General features: G+C 34.3%; 1 protein-coding gene across 2 annotated transcripts in view; it reads left to right on the forward strand.

Moving 5' to 3' along the window:
- The window catches only part of SMC2 (structural maintenance of chromosomes 2), a 61490-nt gene extending 55819 nt beyond the window's left edge, over positions 1-5671 (forward strand). For both annotated transcript variants that reach the window (XM_079112702.1, XM_079112703.1), the window contains exons 23-25: positions 789-949; positions 4210-4357; positions 5283-5671. In XM_079112702.1, coding sequence (XP_078968828.1) covers positions 789-949; positions 4210-4357; positions 5283-5441 — 468 coding nt within the window. In that variant the 3' untranslated portion in view covers positions 5442-5671. The remainder of the gene's footprint in view (positions 1-788; positions 950-4209; positions 4358-5282) is intronic.
- Positions 5672-23122: the final 17451 nt, after the last annotated feature.

The raw sequence follows: 23122 nt of genomic DNA on the forward strand, positions 1-23122 counted from the left end.
TTTCCAAATCATTGATTACATGTGTATGCACAAAATTTTTTGCCTGTTACAAACTAGAATTTTGTCCCTGAATTCCTGTGTATTAGTCTCTTACTGTGGCAAGATGGAGGAAGAACAAATAACTTCCTCACCTTTTTTTTGGGGGGGCAGGGGTTAGGGCGGGGGGGAGTACAGTGCTATTCCTGGCCCATAACACCTGTCCTCTTTGACTATGAAATGAAGCATATAGAAGAGAACCTTTTAACACCTTCAACCAATTTGATTCTTTGATTATATTTCTTCTTTTCTCCTGGACCACATCTTGCTTTACTTAGACATTTAGTTGATGACCCTTGGCCTATCTTACCCTATTAATCAATAGGAGGGAAAAATTTATAGGGGAACATTCTCCAACTTTTATAGTTTTTTTCCCCCTATGTGAAATAATTGTGTTTTTCTTGAATATTCCTATAATATGTTCTATAAAAGCATGAAAACTTTGGAATAGAAGTAGAAATATAGCCTCGAATTCACCCTTGGAAGTTAGAGTATTTCTTAGTAAACTGTCTCAGTTCAGGTCCAGATATTTTGGTCTTGATGAGCCATCCAGTCTCTGCCATAGTGCCAACAGGGATAGACAGGTTCTAAATGGGTAGACATGGACAGATGTCATATGAGAGCATTTGCCAACCTTTAAATTAAAATAACAGATAACCACAAAGATCTGATGAGTTGCATGTACATAACACCAATAATTGATTCTTCTTAAGAAGAAATTCTGATGTTTTAATATGATTTTTTTAATCCAGGTGAACAAAGACTTTGGATCTATTTTTTCTACTCTTTTGCCTGGTGCAAATGCTATGCTTGCACCACCAGAGGGACAAACTGTTTTGGATGGTCTCGAGTTCAAGGTTGCTTTAGGAAATACCTGGAAAGAAAACCTAACTGAGCTTAGTGGTGGTCAGAGGTGGGTAATCCCTTTACAATTTATAATGGCTCATTCTCTTTATTTTATTATAATCCTTCATTTCATTACCTCCTAATTTCAGTTTTGATTTGCTTAGCTACCTTTATATATAGAATTTAAGAAGCCTAACATGAGTACTAATGTGATTGGACCATTTGATTAAATTAGTAGACAGTAAAGGAGAAGAAAGAAAAAACAACTAGAAAACTAAACAATATATGAAAAACAACTTTTCAAACATGGGAAAATGAGTAAGTTGGTAAGGATTATGATACATGAAAGAGGAAGCTGAACTGAGCCTTGTTCTTACCCTGACTTTCTCCCTGGTGGCAGTTTCTGGGTATCAGAAGCAAGGAGGGGAACACAAATAGAGCTCATTATTCTTACTAAGTTGAGGAGACATCGGTTAGAATTTTGGGAAGTACAAGAGAAAATATACCTTATTATTAAGTCTGAACTGTTCCTAAAATGAAGGCTACTATAGACAGATGCTAAGAAACTGGACAACAGCCTTGAAGGGATGAACTGATCTGCATGTTATTTAACTGTTTATCAGAACAAAGCCCAGTACTCATTTACAGGAAGACAACAAAATTAGCACAGCAATCAACCTCGATAACTATAATGTCCAACATCAATAAAAATGACAAGACAAAAATCAAGGAAATGTGATGCTAACCTAAACAAAGATCAGTCAGTAGAAACTGACCCAGGAATGACAAAAAGTATGTAACCGAGACATAAGGAAGGAAGTTAGATTTTTTTCCTTGAAAAACAGAAATAGAAGCTATTAAAAGGAATCAAGAGGAATATCTATAAGGTAAAAACATAGCTGAAATGAAAAATTCACTGCATGGGATTGACAGCAGATTAGACACTGTAAAAGAAAGATAAGCAAACCTGAAGACATAACAATAGAATTTATTCAACCTTCCTAAGAAATAAAAAAAAAAAAAAAAAAACTGAAAGAAAGGGCTGTGCTATGACTCAGTGGTAGAGTGTTTATTTGGCCTATGCAAGGCCCTGGATTTGATCCTCAGCCCTATAAATAGATAAACAAATTTAAACAAAAGAGTATCCTGTGGAGAAATGCCTAATATATATGTAACTGAAATTCCAAAGAGAAATTAGGAGGGAAAACAAAAAAAATATTTGAAGAAATGATGGCCCTAGAGTTTCCATGTATAATGAATTCTGTAAAGTCACACATTAGAGTTCTGGGAAGACACATCCATATGCACACTGGCACAGCAAGGCATATATAAAGTTGCTGAAAACTCACAATTAGAAAAATTTTAAAAGCAGCCAGTGGAGAAGACATATTATATGTAAATAATAAAGATAAGAATGATTTTAGACTTCTAACACTGCAAAAGAAAAGTCTAGAACATTTATGAAGTGCTGAAAGAAAATGTCAGCCTGTATAATTATTGCTAAAAGAAATATTTTTCATAGTGAAGACAATTTAAATACTTTCTCAGATAAGCAAACACTGAAAGAAGTTGATACAATTTGATACAAAACTATGCTAATGCTTAAAGGACGTTCTCGGACAAAAGGAAAGTGATATTAGATGGAACCTTCCATCCACATAAAGTAATGAAGAGTTTTGAAGAAAAGATGTGAATGTGGAATTGAGGGAAGTTTCTCTGAACTTAACAGTGATTCAGAAATCAGCATATTGATCGAAACTTAAAAGTTAATGTTGTCTGACTCTTGGCGTGCACACAAATAATTAAAACCTCCTGAGTGAAAATTGCAACTATTCATATAATTAAAATTGGTTATTTTAGTATTTAGTATTCTCCTTCAGGGTATACAATTCCTAGTCCTTGAATTGTTTTCATGTGTTCTGTTTCTATAATACCATATGTAAATCTTTCTTTGTAGAAAACATTGAGACCTGTTAATTTTCCTTATAAACTCTTTTGCCATTTTTATGAGTAGAAATATATTTCCAACATATTTGATACAATTGATATGTTTCAAGAATCTAAAAGATAGCTCTATCTTAAAATTTAATTCTAAAGTTTAAGTCTCAGTATCTTTAACTGTTTTTGCCAAAGTCCTAGAAAATATTTTGAGTAAAACAGGAAATATCCGCTTCTCTTATTGGGATCTACAAATTATTTCTGTGACTAAGATACTATAAAATTATTTTTAGATATGCCATACACTACAACATAATAGTTAAAGTCATAGTGTGAAGGTGGCTTTTTTAAAAAGGTTGAAGTTCAGTGCATTGGCACAGAAAGACAATGAAAAATAATTTTTGTTTACTTAATGAACTTGCTTCTCTCTAAAGAGGTGATTGTCAGTCTCACTATGCTTTTTTTATTATGCTGTTTCATTCATTTCCTTTGCTCGAAATCTTGGTTTCCCCTTTATTGTGCACACATTGTTTTCTCCCATTTATTCTGGAATGTGGGACATTTAGGATTGGTATTCTAATACTACTGCCAGGAGATATTTGAAGTTATAAAATAAATGTTATAAGTGTTATTGTAACTTTTATTTTATTGCTAGATAATTATAAATGTTTTGTATTAAAATTAAAACGTCTTTTTTATAAGATGTATGTTTCTTTAGAAAAAATACTTTAAGAATTGTTATGATTCTTCATACCAGATTAGAATGAAAACAGCTGCAGTTAAAGGGGATGATGAACTAGAAGATAACTGAAAATAAAGCTGTGGAATTTGGGAGTAGGTATAACTACAAATTTTAGATAAGGATTGTTTGAATTTCTGATATTATGAAGTTTTTAGGTTAATCAGCCATAATCTGTGTTTCTTGCAAATGGAACCAAGGAAAAAAAATATATATAGTGTGTATGTTCATTCATAAGGGTACATACATAATAAAAGTTTAAAAGAAGGCACCTAAGTGTTATGCGGTTTAAATATTTTAACAAATTTATGTCCAACAGTCACCTGTTATCTGGGCTGTAAACAAAGATTTGGGGTTGGGACAAAGAAAAACTGTTAAAACTAACATGATCTTTACTGAAGGATGAGTGTGAAACATAACGACATCATTAAAATTGTTCTATGAAAGTAGTATACTTAGGGAAAGAGGAAAAATGAAAAGCTAAAAGAAACACTTTAATACAACAAATATGTTGCAGTTTGAATCTTAAGTTTTTTTATGACTTTTCAGATAAATCTATGTATTTTATAACTAGATTGCAAATTTGCTTCAGTGTTTTGGTAAAAAATGGCAAAATGTTTATGGCTTTTCTTCCACCAATCTTCTCTTAGGTCTTTAGTGGCTTTGTCATTAATATTATCTATGCTCCTCTTCAAACCTGCTCCAATTTATATCTTGGATGAGGTAGATGCAGCCTTAGATCTTTCTCACACCCAGAATATTGGACAGATGCTGCGTACTCATTTCACCCATTCTCAGGTAACAACCAGGAAAGAAGAATGTTTCAATAATGCTGAATATTGGGTTTTCTAAAACAATTCTTTAGTAAGTAACCAATGTCAGTGAGATATTTAGAATTACCAATACTAAAGCATTATTATCTATTTAAATAAGCTTGCATTCAAATGGTCATTGAAGGAATAAGGGTTTGGTCTTCCTACAAAGAAAAAAACCAAACATTAAAATTGTAAGCATAAGGGAGAATCCAATTTAGAATTGATTATTGATGTAATTATTTTCTACGTTTAGCTGACATAGGATACAGTCAGAACACAACTCTTAAGAATATACTAACAGAAAAATCAGAAAATTATGTGGCATTCAGTGGGGTAACTTTCATTTTTTTTCCACCAAAAGCTGAAGAAAAGTCCCTTGAAGCTAAGAACAGTTTATTTTTATTGTGCTATTGCTATAGGAACTGTGTCTGCCAAATACAGATGCATAAATTATGCATTATACAACCCTAGGGACTTCATTCATCATTGTTGTCATAGATTATTTATGGTGGCAGTTTTTGAGTAGGTAACTGGTGTCTTTCCTTAATTATATACAGGTTACATTCAGGTTTGAGGTGGGTCTGTGGGAACTTGTCACCTTGTTATTATTAAAATCTAAAAAAAAATTTCATTAAGGCAGTTAGGGTTAGGAGCAGAATAGTGAACAAAAGCAGCAATAAGCTGTCAACCACCAGGAAGCAGTCAGAAAGCAGTAAAGTTGATCCATGAAGCACTCGGGGTAACATTGAGACTTCTGAAACCAAATGTGGAAACTAGTCTAATACAAATATTTTTTCTTGGTATGTAAAGGTATGACTCCATTTTCTTGGAGTCAGATACTGGAGTGAACTCTTTCAAGAATATTATGAAAATTTTTTAATGCTTTTTTTTTTTCCTTTTCCTTTAAGTTCATTGTGGTGTCCCTAAAAGAAGGCATGTTCAACAATGCAAATGTTCTTTTCAAAACCAAGTTTGTGGATGGTGTTTCTACAGTAGCCAGATTTACTCAAAGTCAAAATGGAAGGATTCCCAAGGAAACAAAATCCAAGGCAAAAGGACCCAAATGAGCATATGGTGGAAGTTTAAAATACAAACCTGCACCTTGACCTTTTTTTCAAACAATCTTTTAAGAACTTGGAATCTAATTTGTTTATATAATGTTATTTTGTTACTTAACTCATATTTTTTCTTTCTTTTTATTATCACTTATAAATGAGCAGATTTCTCTCCCAATTAATGTAACTGGTCCAATTAGTGTGGTTGTGATTTTATATGTATCATCAAATGCTTGTTTGTATGCAAGTTTTTTAATGTGTTTGTATTAGGGAACCTGAGATACCTAGTTGGTGGTAAATTATATATGGAAAGGCAAAAATATAAAGAAAAAGATGAAATTAAATTATGGGATAAATATAGCTGATGGTCCAATTTTAATTAGTGTAATTCCTAAGGCAGTATTAATTTGTTTTCTGTTGCTGATAAAAATCATTTAGGTAAGGAAAAATTGCAAAGTAAGTAGCTAGAACAACAAAGGGAACACAAAGAAAGCTATTATGCATGCATCAAGCTTTTTGAGGATAGTCTCTTGAGGACACAAGGCCAGATCCTGGGATAGGAAACAGATCTTCAAAAGATTTCTCATTTTAGTGATGTTGAAATATCATGTTTGTATGCACAATAATTGGTTTCTGCAACCATATGTAGGTTTTTTTTAAGCTTTATGAGTATTTTATTGGGAGTTTGGAAAGAGGTGTGTTGTATGGTGCTCTCTGTGGGTTTATGTGCAGTCTCTCAATATATATTCAAAGATTATTGGCACCTTTTATTATTCTAATCAATGACCTATTGGTGAATGAGAGTTTAAGACCTAGCAGACTAAATTAAATGGATCTTTTTTCTTGAGTCTGAAAACTATATAAATAAATAGATCCATTTGTCCTATTAAATTACTCAAGAGCTTGATGATTATCATAATTCTTGGTGCCTTCTGCTTTCCATTTCAAAGGGGTGAGGTGAAATTCCTTTAGAACTGGAAAGCTAAAGTTATTAAACATCATGAGACTACTATCTGTAGTTTTTTATTATGTCTTGATACATTGCCAAAACAGTCTCCAAATTATGAATCCTACAAGTTCTGATGTAATCTAATCATATTGTGTATGCATTATTTTGGGCCCAAATCCTTTCCTGATACTTGAGCCTTAATTCTTTAGCTATTATCATTCTTTCCCTGATAACATGCTCATATTTCCTGACCCTGGGTTTTAACCTTTCTCATTCTTCATTCTCCATACATATTTGAGATGTTACAATAATATCCAAGTAATTGATATTTGGGGACAGATTGGAAAGGATTTAATCTGGAGAGAGTTCTATCTATTGTAGGAGGGAAAGGAGATAAAGCTAGAAATACTGAGTTACAGAATGTCCAGTATCACAGGTAACAGACTTGTAGAGTTTGTTTCCTTTCAAAAAAGTATTCAATCTATCGACCAAAATAGCAGTATCCATTCTCACTGTCACCGACAAAGTATACCAGCAAAACTAATCAGTACTATTTATTTTAATATTTCTGATTAAACAATTATAAAATGGTACTTGATTGCTATTTTAGCATAACTTATGGGGTTGAATAATTTGCCATTATGTACTACTAATTTCCTGTGCAACAATTTCTGCTTGTGTGCTTTCCTGGTTTTTGTCTTGTATATATTCGCACTCTGAAGATTCTCAAATATATTAAATTTTTGTGAGTAATGTTGTTCTTTAATTAGAGGGAAGATATTAAGGGAAATGGGGACAAAAAATATTTTACACAACTGCAATTGATCAAGCATATTTTCACTTGTATTTAATTTCATATTTAATTCTTATAATAACCCAGTTAGATAAAAACTGTTCTCAACATTATGTAATTGAGGAAATTGAATTAAGCAAAGAAGTTAAACTTGGTCATAGTGCTAATATAAGTGGTAGAGCCAAGGTATGGGTGTGGCAGTTGGTTCCCAGAGCCTTTGGAAATACTATTTGAGTATCCCTTATCTGAAATGCTTGGTACCAGAAGTGTTTCAGATTTTGGAGTATTTCATAGACTACTGGCTGAGCATCTTTAGTCTCCAAATCCAAAATGCTACAAAATCTGAAAATTTTTGAGAATCATACCAGTGCTCAAAATGTTTTGAAATTTTGAGTTGGGGATACTTGATCTGTACTACCTGCTGACTGCTTAAACATTCACATTTATTGCACAAGCTTAATAGAGTTTTCCTGTATGAGCAATGTATAAAATATGTGTATAGTTTCAAGAACTTGAAATATTTAAAGAAAGCTATTCTTATTGCTGCTGTTTTAATATATTTCATGTAAGCTAACAGCAAATGCAAAGCAAGCAAAGACTTGAAAATTTCTCTTCCAATATGGTGGAGTCATCTACTAAGCCAGTTCATCAATAGATAATAGAGATTATGGGCAAAATTACCAAAAACAACTATGAGAGCTCTGGGCACTTAAGCAAAAGTTAGAAGATTATAGATGGTAGAGAAAATTTGGAGGCACAAGCTAAATTTAATGTTTTAGCACCTTTGATCTAATTACTAGATGGATTGCCATGATGCAGCTCTGGGACAGTTAAATGACAATATAAAACATGTTATCTTTCCTAATTCTAGAACTGAAGGATGGAGTCTGGCACAAGCACAACTTCCAGAAAGTGTGGGAGGAATCTCCAAAGAGAGAACTAGAGAAGGGGCTCCTCAGGTTTGGTAGATGAACTTGGCCAGTGTTTGACTCCTAAACTGGGGTTTTGTCTGCTTTAGTGGTTCTATAGTGTTGGTCAGAGATATTTAAAAAAAATTAAATCTTTTAAATATGCCAAATATTTTTAATCCACATTATTTCAAACTCTTTCTTTCTACTACATTACACAATGGGGCATAGTTTGTCCCTACTATTTTTGTCTTTGTATGGAGTGCGTAGAAAGAACTCTGAACTATAAAAATGAATAGATGTGACTAGGTTTATAGTATCTACGGAAACAATCCATTGTCTGAGAGACTTAAGCAACTCTTCCAAAGAAGTGCTCCCCTGCCCCTGTAATAGATGACAGTTTGTAGAAATTGCTTGGAGTATAGCCGCTTTTAATGCAAATAGGGTTATTATTCCTTGTTCTATACCAAATCTCTGACTTTCACTGTTTTAACCATAGTGTAGCAGATTAGGGTTTGTGATTTTTGTTGGGTGAAGTGACAGCATGTTCTGATGACATTTTTACCTAACAGAAAATGAAAGCCACCGAAGAAAAGATTGATTGCCCTTGGAGCATTCATCAGGATAGTCCTCACAGCTGTAAGCAGTGGGACTTCAAATTTTGTCCCATGGGGTTGAGAGGAGCCAGGTGGCAGGAGTTTCTGGCTCCTACCAGAGTTGTTATTATTGGGTTATAGTTTGTAGAAAACATGTGACCCTAAAAATATTCAAATAAAGTTTGAAAATTAAAATACTGCTTTAGAATAGATTGGTATAGTACATAGCCCAACTGTGTGTCCATTGTTCTATCTTATAGTGCTAAGAAAAATGGAAATGGATGCAATATTGGTCATTACCCTACTCTCAGAGTCCTGAGAGAAATCCATGGAAATTCTGACTTTCTATTTAGAGTACTGAAGTGTGGTCCAGGGTATTCTAAAGGTGTTAACCTAAAAGTAAAAAGTAGTCATGCAAGTTAACTCAATTTTATTCTATATCTATGTAGGTCTTATGAAGTGCCAGCTGTTATCCATATTGGTAGCACTTAGAGGAGACAGATTGTCCTTTCCCTATTGGAAGTTAGGGTCCAGGAGTGGGAAGGGTATGTATTAGAGAAGAAAGGAACAAATACATATAATACATTATAGTAATTAATACATATGTATTATGTTGAATGGATACTTTAATAAATGCAAAAAGGGCTGAAAAACCAGAGAGGTAAAGCTGTTTCTTTGAAGAGATAACTTGGTCTTGATTGACAGGTGATAGCTTGGTGATTTAGTAGGTTAAAGTTACACAGTTCTATGATAACTGTTAGAACTGTATTATAATTGTTGGTTCATGCATTCATTGAATAGAGGCACTTGCTACCTTTTATGTTAGAAACTAAAAATGAGAGACTTTTAAGATGAATGGACAAAGTACTCTGATTGACAGTCTAGTTCAGGAATTTCTGACTTCACAAACTCAGGGATAGGTGTTTTTTCCCTTTTTGATTTGTAGATCTTAGTCTAATTCCTAGTTACAATTCAATTTCAGAAAATATAAAATTCTCCAAAAATTCCTTTTGTATCCCTGAAAAATAACTTTTTGTCCCTTTGATTGACTTCAGCCTCATAACATCAATACAAAACTTGTCATTATAGCCTTTTTAAAATAACTGGTCACTAGAAAGTGACACAATGTGTTAGTAACGTTTTAAAGGGCAAACACATGAGGATTCTGAAAAGAGCACTTACTTGATGGGATACACATGGTTCCTCTCCCAGTCCTGGATATAAAAAGTATGTCATCTATTGACAGTGGATGAGTTTGATAATGAGAAGGTGTGGTAGTATGGAGAGATAATACCTCTTAGTCTCTCAAAATTACAAATTTGTATGCCTGTCAATTTTACTTATATTTTATCCTCAATCCTGGCAACAATCATGTAAAGTGGTGGTACTATTCCAATTTTACAATAGGTGCTGCAGCAGAAGCAGGTGAAATAACTTGCTCAGGAATGATAGAATAAAGAAAGGTATTTTTTTTTTAATTAGATTTCATTATCAAGGTTAGGATAGAACAATAATTATTAAGAGTAAAGTTGTTTCATCATAAGAACTATTTTAAGTACATCATCAAGGGATAGTGTTATGGTCAGTTTTCTTGTTTCTAACATGTTAGAATTCACAAGTTGTTAAGAGCATGCAGATGGCACTGTATAATTCATGATTATAAGTGTTAAACTTTGCTGGGAAATAATTCTAACAAGATTAAAAAATCCTTTATCATTTAGGGAGTTATTTCACTTAGGAAGAAAAATTAAGAGATCCTTACACTTTGTAGTAGAAATGCCAAACAATTGCATTTATTCATAAATAGGTCAAGTGAATCATTTGTCAGGCAGAACACTTAAAAATTCTTGTTATATCAGGGAGTAGTGAAGTCATTTAATGCATGACAAGAACTCAAACTACAGGATAATTTACAGCCATCCAAGTAGAAATAATCTAATAAGAAAGGAATGTTATTCCTTGCTGGGTTTTGAGTTTTTGTTTTCTTTAAAGCTATGACCCTGACTTCTCAAAATAATAATGATTTAATACTCAATATTTTTGTGAGATTTAGAAAAGCTCCTAAACTTACTTTCTTTGAGACTGAAGTTCCAATAAAATTGGAGTACACTTATTTCACCCTCTCTCTTCCACTTATAACAACTAAAATCTCTGGAAAAAAAATTCATAATGCTAAGTGAAAAACCCTAAAAAGTAAATAATAGCATATTTGATAAGGAAATAAAAAATGAAGAATAACCAACATAGTACCTTAAGTTTCCTGTTTTGTTCTCCTATATCTCTCACACTCATATCTGTGAATGTGAACAGAAAAATGACCAAGAAAAACCTTATTTTTTTTTTTTTTTTCTGGCCAGATGAAGAGGAAAAAAGGCATCTAGAATAGTTGTGCAGAAAATTCCAATTAAAAAAAAAAAAAAAAAGTTTTACCAGCCCAACCTAATGCAAGTTCCAGAAATGAAGTTGTACTTGGGTAGGAATGATAATGGTGGTAGACATATTAGTGCCTAAAACATTGAGATAAAATCCTCTGACCAGAAGAGCCTGGAAAAGAAATTCCTGTGATGCAGAGAGTGTGATTTTTATCCTTTTTTCTGATACTTTGCTTCTATGTAGACTCAATCATGGAAATATGTGACAGTATGGGACACTTCAGCTCACCAGCCCAAATACTGTGAAAAAGAATCTTGGATATAATGTGGAGAATATTAGGAGCAGTGTGGTTGAGATCTCTAAATTGTACATAAAGGTCCTGTGCTCACCCCTGAGCTACTCATGCCTAACACTGGCCTGATGTGCTTTCCTATTAAGTTAAAATGTGACCAGACCCTTGAGAGGCACAAATAGTACTGCATACATTCTAGAAACTAAATTGACATCAAATTACAGCCCACAAAAGACAGATTAACACTTAGACCTGAATCCAGTGACATTGCTGCTAAAACAAAATGCAACCATTCTCTGAGGAATATGATAAAACCTTAAATCAGTATTCATAAAGTTTGGGATACAATGGAACATTATAGAATATACTCCTCCCTCACCAAAAAAAAAAAAAAAAAAAAAAAAAAAACTCTTGGAAGATACTAGAAAATTCAGGTGCTAACTCTGAGATGACCCATATATTGGAATTATCACACCTTTAATCCAGTAACGTGGGAGGCTGAGGCAAAAGGATTGCAAGTTTAAAGCCTTGAGCAAGGAAGAAAAGCAGTGGAATGGAAGAAAAACAAAAAAGTAAGTGAAAAGATGACAAAAAAATCAAAAATCGTGCAAACTTGATAGAGAAAAGGAAGTCAAACAGATCAGTGAAAGTTTTCCAATCTCAGAGGAAAAATTGGGAAAAAAGTGAACAAAATCTGAGGGACCTGTGGGATAATATTAAAACATTAATCTTAACACCAGAAGAATCCCAGTAAGAGATTAATGCAGAGAATTTATCTTAAACAGTGGCTTAAAATTTCCAAGATTTGCTAAAAAAACGTGATATGACGGAATATTTGGCAAAACTTAAGTACAAAGAAAATTACATTCTGATAGATAATAAAAAGAAAAAATTTAAAATCATCCAGATGAAAGCAACATATTACATGTTACTCATATCAATTTGAGTGACCTTGGATTTCTCCTTAGAAATTATGAGTAGGGAAAAAAAAAAGTGAAATAATACAATGATGAGAGAAAAAGAACTACCTACCCAGAATTCCCTCTCTAGAGAAAATAGCATTCAGAAATGGAGACAAAGACATCCTAAGATACAATAAAATATAGAGAATTTGTCTTAAGACATTTTCTGAAAGAGCAAAGTTGTATAGGCAAGATGATATCAAAAGGAAACTTGGAACCTCAGAAGGAAGAACAAAAAATAAATACATGAATATAGTAGTAACCCTTTAGCCCGTCTTTTGTTCTTGAAGATATGTGTAACTATGGAAAAAAGAATTTATAAAATTTTGAATGGGTCTTCAATGTTTTTTTCTGATCTTAGCTATACAAATGTTCTCCAAAGCACTCACCCCACCTCATCAGCCTTCAAGCCTGCCTTAGCCATGAGTCATTGATAAACGAATAAGCATGTTTGGTATGGATAGTGTTATATTTGATAGGAAAAATGAACAGAAGAGCTTCAAATTGAGTTTGCCCTTTGTAGAACTTATAAATATTAAGGAGTTAGGTACTTTTCATTGCTCCTTTTTCTGTAGTCTCTATTTCCTTCCCTCTCTGTTCATGTCCTCTTATGTTCTCCCTTTCTCCCCTCCTCACCTTCCTTGCCCTGTCATACATAATACATATGACAACTATAAGGTAGAGTTTAAAAAAGAAGATGAAGCATCAATTATATATAGTATAACGTCTATAGCAACCACAAAAACCAAAGTCAAAAAGCATGCAGGTGAGTAAAAAGGACTCATAAATCATATTCCAACAACACACACAAATCACACAAATCAGAAAAGAAGAAACTTGAAAAAACCAGAAGCATGAAGAGAAAACAAAATACAGACCACAGTCCAAACACAGGAATAATTACATTCAACAAAAATGGTCTAAACACACTAAGACGGTTTTTTTAGATTCAATTAACAAAGACCCAATTATATGCTAGGATAATAGTGCACTAGGGAAAGGCAAATGCCAAATATTTTATGGAATGATGAACACAGGATCTGAGCTGTGTTGCTACATACAAACCTAAAGTGTCCTAACACATTATTAAAATGGGAGCGAACGAAGGCTAGGTAATAAATGAAAGGGTACATATCCCACCCACATAGTGGAGATTTCCCCAATTCCCAATACATATACTTTTGTGGTACTGGGTATTGAACCCAGGAGTGCTTCACAAATGCTTCATACCCAACCTTCTCTCTATATAGACATCTCTTTCTCCTTCCATGCCCCTGTCTCCCTCCCTCTCTCTCTCTCTATCTATCTATATATATATATAAAATACATATTATATATATATACATACACAAATATATGTAGACATATAAAGAGATATATAAAGATATATACACACACATTTATGTACATATATATATATATATATATATATATATATATATATATATGGGGTTTTTTTGAGACAGTCTTGCCAAGTTGCAATGGCTGGGCTTCAATTTGTAATCCTTTGACCTCAGCCTTCTGAGTTGCTGGGATTACAAGTGTGCACCATTGTGCAACGCTCCAAATATAATTCAAAGACATGCTTCATAATGCTTGACCTGTGGAATAAACACTATCATGTGAAATCCCATATGGAAATCTCTTGATTATTGCACAACTCCCAAGATTACAAAACAATAAATAATTCCATGTCTTATGGGGTGGGTAGAAATTAGTGCCAATCAGTTTATATAGGGCATAGGGTTGGTGGTTCCTGCCATTTTTTCTCTATTTAATTCACCAGTCTGACCTGTGTAAAAAATACAGATGAATCTTGGAAAATGGCTTAAGACTATGGTAATCCTAACCAAGGAATAGGCCTTATTGCCAAGCCAGATGAGCATCTTTGCCTGAAGAGATTGAAACAGTCTTAGGAAGACAGAATATAGGCCTGGATTTATCAAATGTATTCTTTTCACCATTCTCAGAATAAGGGATCAGAAAAACTTATTTCAAATGAAGAAGACAACATTATATGTTATAGAGTATCTCCAAGATTAAGAAAATTTTCTGGCATCACAATATGATGGAAAATGGTCTGGACAATCTAACCATTTGCAGAATACCAGGTCAATCCACTATATCAATGCTAATTAGGCTAAATGAGCAAGAAGTGGATAGCATATTAGAGACCTTATTGTGACATGTGTTCCAGAGGACATAATATAAAAACCCTACAAACACTGGGGGAATGCCACATCAGCAAAATTTTACTGGTCCAGTGGTCATGGGCATTCCAGGACATCCCAGAGTACAAGATACATTTTTACAGCTTGCACCCTCCATCACAATGAAGGAAAAAATGCATCCTATGTCTCTTCAGATTCTGAAAGTAGAATATTGAACAACTAGGAATAATGTGTTGACCAATATACCAAGTGACATGACAGCTTCAAGTGGGACACAAAACAGGAAAAGGCTCTATAGCAAGGGGAAGCAGCCTTGCCACTTGAAACATGACCAGGCAGATAATATTAATTGCACCAAATACCAGCTTTGGAAAAAAATAGCATGGGCATTTATGACAGTGAGATATTCACAGCACAGATTCCTAAGGCAAGGCCTTGCCATCCGTAGTAGAGACTTTAATATCTTCTGAAAACACAACTTGTGAGTTGTCAAACCCTTCTAGAGATACAGCACCTTACAATGGAATACAAAGTAACCACATATCCTCACTTACCCAGCTTAAGTCAGTTTTATCAGACCCACCAAGTCATATGGTCAGATGTGCCCAGCAACAATCCATTTTAAGATGAAAGTGGTACATCAAGAACTGAGCACAAGTTCCCATCAGTGAGCCATAGACTCACATTGTCCACCACTCTTGCATAGTCCCTTTCCCTTAAGTGTCTGTGTGAAGAGAATCCCTTATGACATGTCAACAGAGAGGAGAAGCATGAGATTGTTTCATAGATGAGCCCATTCAGTGTTTGCCAATGCAAACTTAAATTGAAATAGCTGTATTATGAGTGTCCTTGAAAGATTGTCCCAAGTAAAATTCCCTCAAAGGCAGAGATTTGAGTGATATACCTGTTCATCAACCTCAGGTGGAAAAAGAAGTGATCTGAAATTAGAATATATAGACTTATGGGCAGTGGTATATGGTTTGCCTGGCTACTTAGAGGCTTATATAAAGATGCAAGACTAAGCACAATCAATCCTCAGGAAAAGGCACATAGAAGTACGTGGGTGGACATAGAAGTAGGAACAGAGTGTGAAGCTCTTTTTATGACATGAAGACTCTCACCAGAGTACATCCACCAGTGAAGAGGCACCATATAACCAAGAAATCAACAAGACTCTGTCAGCCTGCCTAGCACCAGCACAATAGGCATAAAATGTAAACGGGTCCATGCTTTGTCTAATAGCAGTGGTTTTACTTGCCATCACTGAGCTAACGGTGCTGCCAGTGAGTAGAATGGAGATGGTGGTCCAACTGGGGAAGGGATACAAGGAGTTTCATCTGGGGCTCTGAGACCAGCTGCAAAGGCTGCAGCTTGTCACACTAACCTTCCTCTTCTATATAACAGTTCAGTCAATCAGAGAAGGTTACTATAATCCTATAGAAATTGTTCTTAATTGTAAATGAAGAAGTAGATTTGATTGGTGTAAAGGGTGGATTTGTTCAAAAGAGGACTTTTTTCCCAGTGGTTGGGAATGCTGCTGACTTATCACCTTCAGCTCCTGGCTTTTTCAAGGTTGGTTTTACCTGCAGCATCATTTTGCCCAAGGTAGTGTCCCATCCTGAGGAGACTCACATCCAACAAATGGTAGAAGTATATAAACCTGGTCATCCTGACCCAATTCAAGTCAACTCTGAATGAATATTCTAGCTCCAGAGCAAGTTTTGGAGTAGGCTGAGGCCTGCATCCACAGCTTGGCTAGTCCCTTTAGTCAATCCTATTTCCTTTTCTTCCCCTTTACATAGATTGTCCTTAAAATAATTCTTTAATGAATTTTCAGCAAATCAAACTCAGTGTCAGAGTCAGCTTCTGGAGCAACCCAACCTATACAATAATTTACACTTAGTTAAAAATTTTCTGTTTCATAATGATTTGGTCAGTTGTTTTCTCTTAAAACGATTCTTGGGTAATTCCATGTCATTGTCATCTTATTCTCCAGAACAGAGAAACATTCAGAACTGAAGTATCACTGGCTGTCTACCTGGTTTCTAGGTAATATTGTTTTCTCCTATGATATTCTCAACCTCAGCCTGTGTTTGAATATTTTCAGTGGTATTAAGATTAAATAATAAAGGACAACCCTAATGCTTACAATGTCTTCCTATGATCTGAAATCTGTCTTCTATGTCTTCTACTCATTCACCTTTATTTATTAAGTCACTTCCTTATGACAGATTCAAATAAACAAAGGCATCTAGAATGTCCACTGCTGAATTTTTATGAGGCTAAATGAATCTGTTTCCTCCACCATTCCTCATGTTTCAAGATCCCTCACTATTGTAGGTCTACCTCCTCTTACAAACTGTCTAAATTACTCATTTTTAGCATAGAGGCATCTCTTAATTTATTTAACTGTTCTGATATTGCCTTTATGAAAAACATCTTGTCTAGGGTGTATATTAAAACAAAACCTAACAAAATTATATAGTGACTGGAAAGATAATACTTCAAGTTATTTAATCCTTTCAAGTACCAATTTAAAGAATCCAAACCTTTTGATTATAATCTACTCCTCAAATATAATTATCTTTAAATGTTATAGTGGGAATTCTGATCCCTTTGTAGGACTAATATGATTTATTAATGGTATCATTACTTTGTGAAATTATTTGGTAAGTCAGGGTTAATTTGATTTTTCATTATTTCAGTTAAAAGTGAGTGACTGGTCCTTATTCTGATTGGCATCACTAATGACAGCGTGGGATTCTGCATTCTGTTCTGAGCTTCAAGGACAGCAAAAGGGTGAACAAGCTGCCAATTTGACTGACATTTCATGTAAGTGACATGAATCAATACATCTCTCCTACATGGCTCATTGAAAATTATAATTGCATATTTAAAAATGTATACAAGCTATATTTTATATTGGCAGCATGTGTTTTGTGGATCAAATGCAATATGACAAGAAACAAGCATCTTTACATTGCTAAGAAATGAGGTTCTGAAAATAGTAAAACACAATTTTTGAGAATAAAAAGTGTCCACTTTAGTGAGAAATTTTAATAATTAAATTCTTTATTTAACCTAGTTCCATAGAGGGCTGTAATCCACATCCTTTGATAACTTAAATTTGGTTTAGAAACTGGAATGATCTGAGGCTTATGTCAGTAGGAATAAAAACTCATTAAATTAATTTCCAGTTTCTAATTTGCTTAGGAAATTATTAATGTTGAAAAAATTAGTTGGGAAGAAGATTGATGAGTTTTCTCATGGAACACCGAGGTTGTAAAAAGTCAACTAACTGATTTATCGTTTTTATATTGTTTGTACTTCCTATCTTAATGAACAATTTGACATTTGGTTCATTCAATTTTTATTATTTAATGGTTCACTAGGAGAATAAACTTCCTTAGAATTTCCATCTTTGGTGAGGATGGTATTTGAGTTGGACAGAAGTCTGAATCCCATCTTTGTTCCCTGTCGACTGTGTGTTCTTAGTCTAGTTTATCTTACTTTCATTAGCTAATTATCCTCATGTGTAAAATGAGACTGGTCATGAAAATCACCTCAGAAAACAGTAAGCATTAAATGAGGTAGTACACCCACACATGACAAATGTTCTCAAATGGTAGCTGTTCTTGCTATATTTCGGATAGATTATGATTCAGAAATTTTGGTGTAATTAGTGTTCTTAGGAATCTAACACAGATCTTCATTAACACTTGTAGAATAGTGATACAGGAAAAATTCAGGTATTCTGAATCTAAAGACCATGTTTTTCACTACTTAGACACAATAGACTTTCTTGGAGAGAGAAGATTTTTGATAACTCAGAGAAAAATGGAGTGTTTTTATCTTTTGGACTTTGGGGAAAATCTAATTAGGCTACATTTTAAATATTTGACTTGAAATAATCTCATAATGAGAAGGAAAGGAAATGAATATTGAGTTGAGTTCTTTCTGTGCAGCAAACTGACAAGTATTTGTTCAAAAATCAGTATCACTATTTCATTTTGTCACCACTTTAAAAGTAATGATAGCTGTCATCTATTAAACACCTATTATATGTCATTTACTTTATATATGCTACTTAAATTTAATCCCTACAGGACTTACTTTATCTAATCTACTGATGAGGAAATCAAAGCCTTGTTTCTTCAACTTGTCCCAATGATAGTGTTTGTGAATGTTGTCATGAGAAATGAAACTCCCTTCTAGCCTATGAAGACCCCTAAAAGTATTACTGTTTAAAATTGCTTTACTTTGACTTACATCAACACAAAACACAAAGGTGTGACCTTTAGATAGCACTGCAGAGACCACAATGAGGGAATGGACATACCTCTGGCTGTTCCAATAGCTATCTGGACCACCTCCTTGATTTCACAGATACTTTGAACTTTGTTCAGTGTCTAGAAGACACCACTCACCAATCATTTAGGTATTCTACCACGAAGGTCTGCAATTAATACCCTGTTGCTATAGACTTTTGATTGCAACAAGCTTATAATTGCTATAGGCAACTACAATCAGTGCTGGAATCAACTAGTGGTTGCTTCCAGGGAGCCACCAGTCTTTCTGAGCATGCTATAATTCATTAGTCAGTGAAGGGTTTTGTCTCTAAAAAGTGCCTGGTGGGCACCTATATGTATAGCAGAAACTATGTCTTAAGATGTTCTCAGGTGCTTGTTCTTCAAATAGTTGTTTTACAGCTGTCTGGGATTTTTTTTTTCTCTCTCAATACATACATGATGCAAACTTTACTAGCAATACAAGCTTCAAACTATTGCATGGCTCACCTGGAATTTCTCTGATGAGGACTCTTCTTTCCACAATTCATAGACTGAAGATTCAACCTACAACTCTGAGTAATGGGCTATTTTCTTCTGTTATGGTTTAGATATGTAACATCCCCCAAAAGTTCATGTGTAAGATAATGCAAGGAAGTTTAAAGAGGTACATAGATTGGGTTATGAGAGTTCTAACCTAATCAGCACATAATCCCTATGCCTGATGTGCATTAACTAGGTGGTAACCCTAAGCATGTAGGGTGTGACTGGAAGAAATGGGTCACTGAGGGCATGCCTTTGGAGTTTTTATTTTGTCTGTGATGAGCAAGGTTCTCTCTGCTTCCTACTTTCCATGTCCTGAGCTGCTATCCTCCTACACACTTTTCTGTCATGATGTTCTGCCTCACCTTAGGCCCAGAAGTATGGAGTCAGCCTTCTATATACTGAGACCTCTGAAATGGTGAGCCAAATAAACTCCTCCAATTGTTCCTTTCAGGTCACAGCAACAGAAAAGTTGACTAAAACACTTCCTTACCATGGTGCCTCATAAGTGAATTACAGAATTTCTGCTGCAAGATAAATATTAAAAGTAAAATATTGACCTCATAACAGAAAGAAGCATTTAATCAATTGTAGGTGCCAACTAAATTTACAGTCTCCATAATGACTTGGAATTCTGGCATGAACTATCAGTATATATCTATTGTGCTAAATTTACAATGTTTCTATTGTGAATCAGGAAAAATGGCACCAAGAGATACACAGAGGTCTCACAGGGGGAATTCTGTTGAAAGAACACAATATATACTATGGGAATAATATCTTTTGGAGTTATAAAAAAAATGGCCTAAAGCACCTTTACTGGTTTCTTATCTGAGGCTCTGAGATCTCAATTGTGAAAGACATTTCATTTTGGAGAATAAAAAGAAAACATTCCAGAAGCTCTAGTGAGTTCAAAGGAAAGGTCACTGATGGAGGTAATCAAGGTGAATGATGCTTGTATGATGCTCGAGGCCCAGACTGAGGACCAGAGGGACCCAAGGTTTACTGATTTCAAGGCAAACCTAATAGCTTAGCCAGTGAGCTGGAATGTCAGTTTAGACTTGCTGTTTATCAGATGCAATTAGTTCCCAGTGCATGATTGTGAAATTGAGGAAGAGAAAGATCTGTTTGCCAATGGCTTGGTGGGAAGCTGTTTAAGCTGAAATTGACATCAAAGCATTCTCAGAGATCTCTCACTCTACTTTTATTACAGTCTTACTACTGACCTGTGACTGGAATATTTAAAGACTCCAATAGGCTACTTGGGACAGGAGGACAGCCTAAGTTCAGGCTAGCTTCTCAGAACAAGTTTATATGGGAAAAACAAACAGAAAAAATAAGATCAAAGAATTTTGTAACTTAAAGACACCTTAAAGCAAATACACATCCAGTCCCCAGAAAGGGTTATTCTGTATCACAGGTTGTTGAGAACTATGTCTTTTCATTTCTATCACATTTTTTTTTAGTAGTATATGACCTTGCCAAAAGAAAATGTCACAGGAAATAGAAAAAGGGAGGTTGTAAAGAAAGAGCCAGGGGCTCACTGGACGTGATGACTAATTTTTCCTCTGGTCAACTACTGTTTTGCTAGCATACTGTTATTTTAACAAACATTTTTGTATGCCAGAATGTTCTGTCTTTATTCTCACAATTCTTGTGAAGTAGGCATTATCCATTTTTTGAATGATGAAATTGAGGTTCCAAGAGGGTAAATAAGTTTGATTAGGAGGATAAGGTAATTGCTAAGTCAGATTCCAGCCCCCATATCTCTTGATAATTAAATCTAGTGTGTTCTCCCTGAATATTTAAAAATTGGATTTTGCCAGTAGGTATGCCCTATGACTGCTACCCTAGTCAGCTTGTGAGGGAACTCTGAAGTTGAAATATCAATTCAGAGATTTTTATAAATTGAGGCAAGACTTTCAGACACTTACACCCTGGCATTGATCAACCATAATGGTCAGCTACCAGCATTGGCCGATGGCTCTTCCCAGGAACATTAATAGATGAAAACAATATTTTTAGTGCTTCAATGTTCCTGTATTTTCACAGCTTTTGAGGCATTTTCAGTAATTAACACTAAACCAGGAGGCTGATGATTTATGACTGTACAAGAGTGCAAATATGGATTACTTAACTGAATGACTAAGTGAGGACTTTAGCAGAAATTGCTTCAGATAGTTCAAACAGCAAGTGATTTTTTAAAAAATAATCTGTGGTTCTTATATTTAAGATGCACACTTCTTATGTGAATGTTGGCTTTAGCAACTCCCTTCTTATTCTGGGGGAAGATGTTTTATATTAAAGGTAAGGTTATTCAAGTTTACCATCTCGGTCCTGTTTTTAAAAAGCATTTAAATGACAAATAAAAATTGTATATATTCAACATGTTCAGTGTGATGATTTGATTCAAGTATACATTATCCACTGACTGTCATAGCAAAAATAACACATCCATCAATAGCTTTACCATTTGTGTGTGTGTGCTATAAGGATGCTTAAAATCTTCTCTCTTACAAATTTCAAGTGAGCAATACAATATCATTAAGTATGTTCACTATTTGCATTTTACAAATTGCCAGAACTTATTCATTAAATAACTGAAAGTTTGTACACATTGACCAACTTCTCTTCATTTTCCCTACTTTCCAGTTCTTAGCAAATGCCATTCTTCTCTCTGTTCTGTAAGTTCAATTTTTTTCAGATTCCACATGAATGATATCAGTATTATTTTATGTTCAGTTTATTTCACTTACAATAATGCTTCTGGATTCATTCATGTCACAAGACAGGATTGCCTTTTATATCTGAATAATATTCTTTATACTTATTAACACCATACTTCCTTTATCTATTCATCTGTCACTGGACATTTAGGTTGTTTCCATATCTTGACTAGTGTGGATAATGCTGCAGTGAACATAGGGTATAGCTATCTCATTGAGACAGATTTAATTTCCTTTGAATATATACCCACAAGTCAGATTTCTGAGTTGTATGGCAGTACTATTTTGAAAAGAAACTCTACACTGTTTTCCATAATTTGCACAATTTACATTCTCACTAACACCCGTTATCTTTTATCTTTCTTTTTTTTTTTTTTTTTTTTTTGAACCTAGGGACACTTAACCACTGAACCCTTTTTGACTTTTATTTAGAGAAGAGGTCTCACTGAGTTGCTTTAGGGTCTTTCTAAATTGTGAGGCTGGGTTTGAAATTGTGTTTCTCCTGCCTAAGCCTTTCAAGCCACTGGGATTTCAGGCATGCATCACCACACCTAGCTGTCTTGTCTTTTTGATCACAACCATCAGAACAGATATGAGGTGATGTGTCATTGTGGCTTTGATTTCCATTTCCCTGATGATTAATGATGTTGAGCACCTGTTCATATACTGTTCACATTGGCCATTTGTAAGTCTTCTTTGGAATAATGTCTATAAATTCAATGTAATCACTATCAAAATTCCAATGGACTTTTTCACAGAAATAGAAAAATAATCTTAACATTTTTTATGAAACCATAAAAACTCCTCAAGAGCCGAAGTAATCTAAAGAAAGAAGAACCACACTAAAGAAACCACACTATCTGATTTCAAACTATATTATAAAGCAAAGTAATTAAAACCATACAGTACTAGTTTACACATAAACACAGGGGCCAATGTAATAGAACTGCAAGCCCAAATATGAGTCCACATATTTACAGTTGGTCGATTTTTGACAAAGGTGCCAAGAACTTAGTATAGATTTTGCTTGACCTGATCACAGCCATCTTTAGTTGTAACCTTAATGACTGTCCCTCATTGACCCTGGTTGATTT

This window comes from Sciurus vulgaris (genome assembly GCF_902686455.1).
Source record: "Sciurus vulgaris genome assembly, chromosome: 15".
NCBI lineage: Eukaryota > Metazoa > Chordata > Mammalia > Rodentia > Sciuridae > Sciurus > Sciurus vulgaris.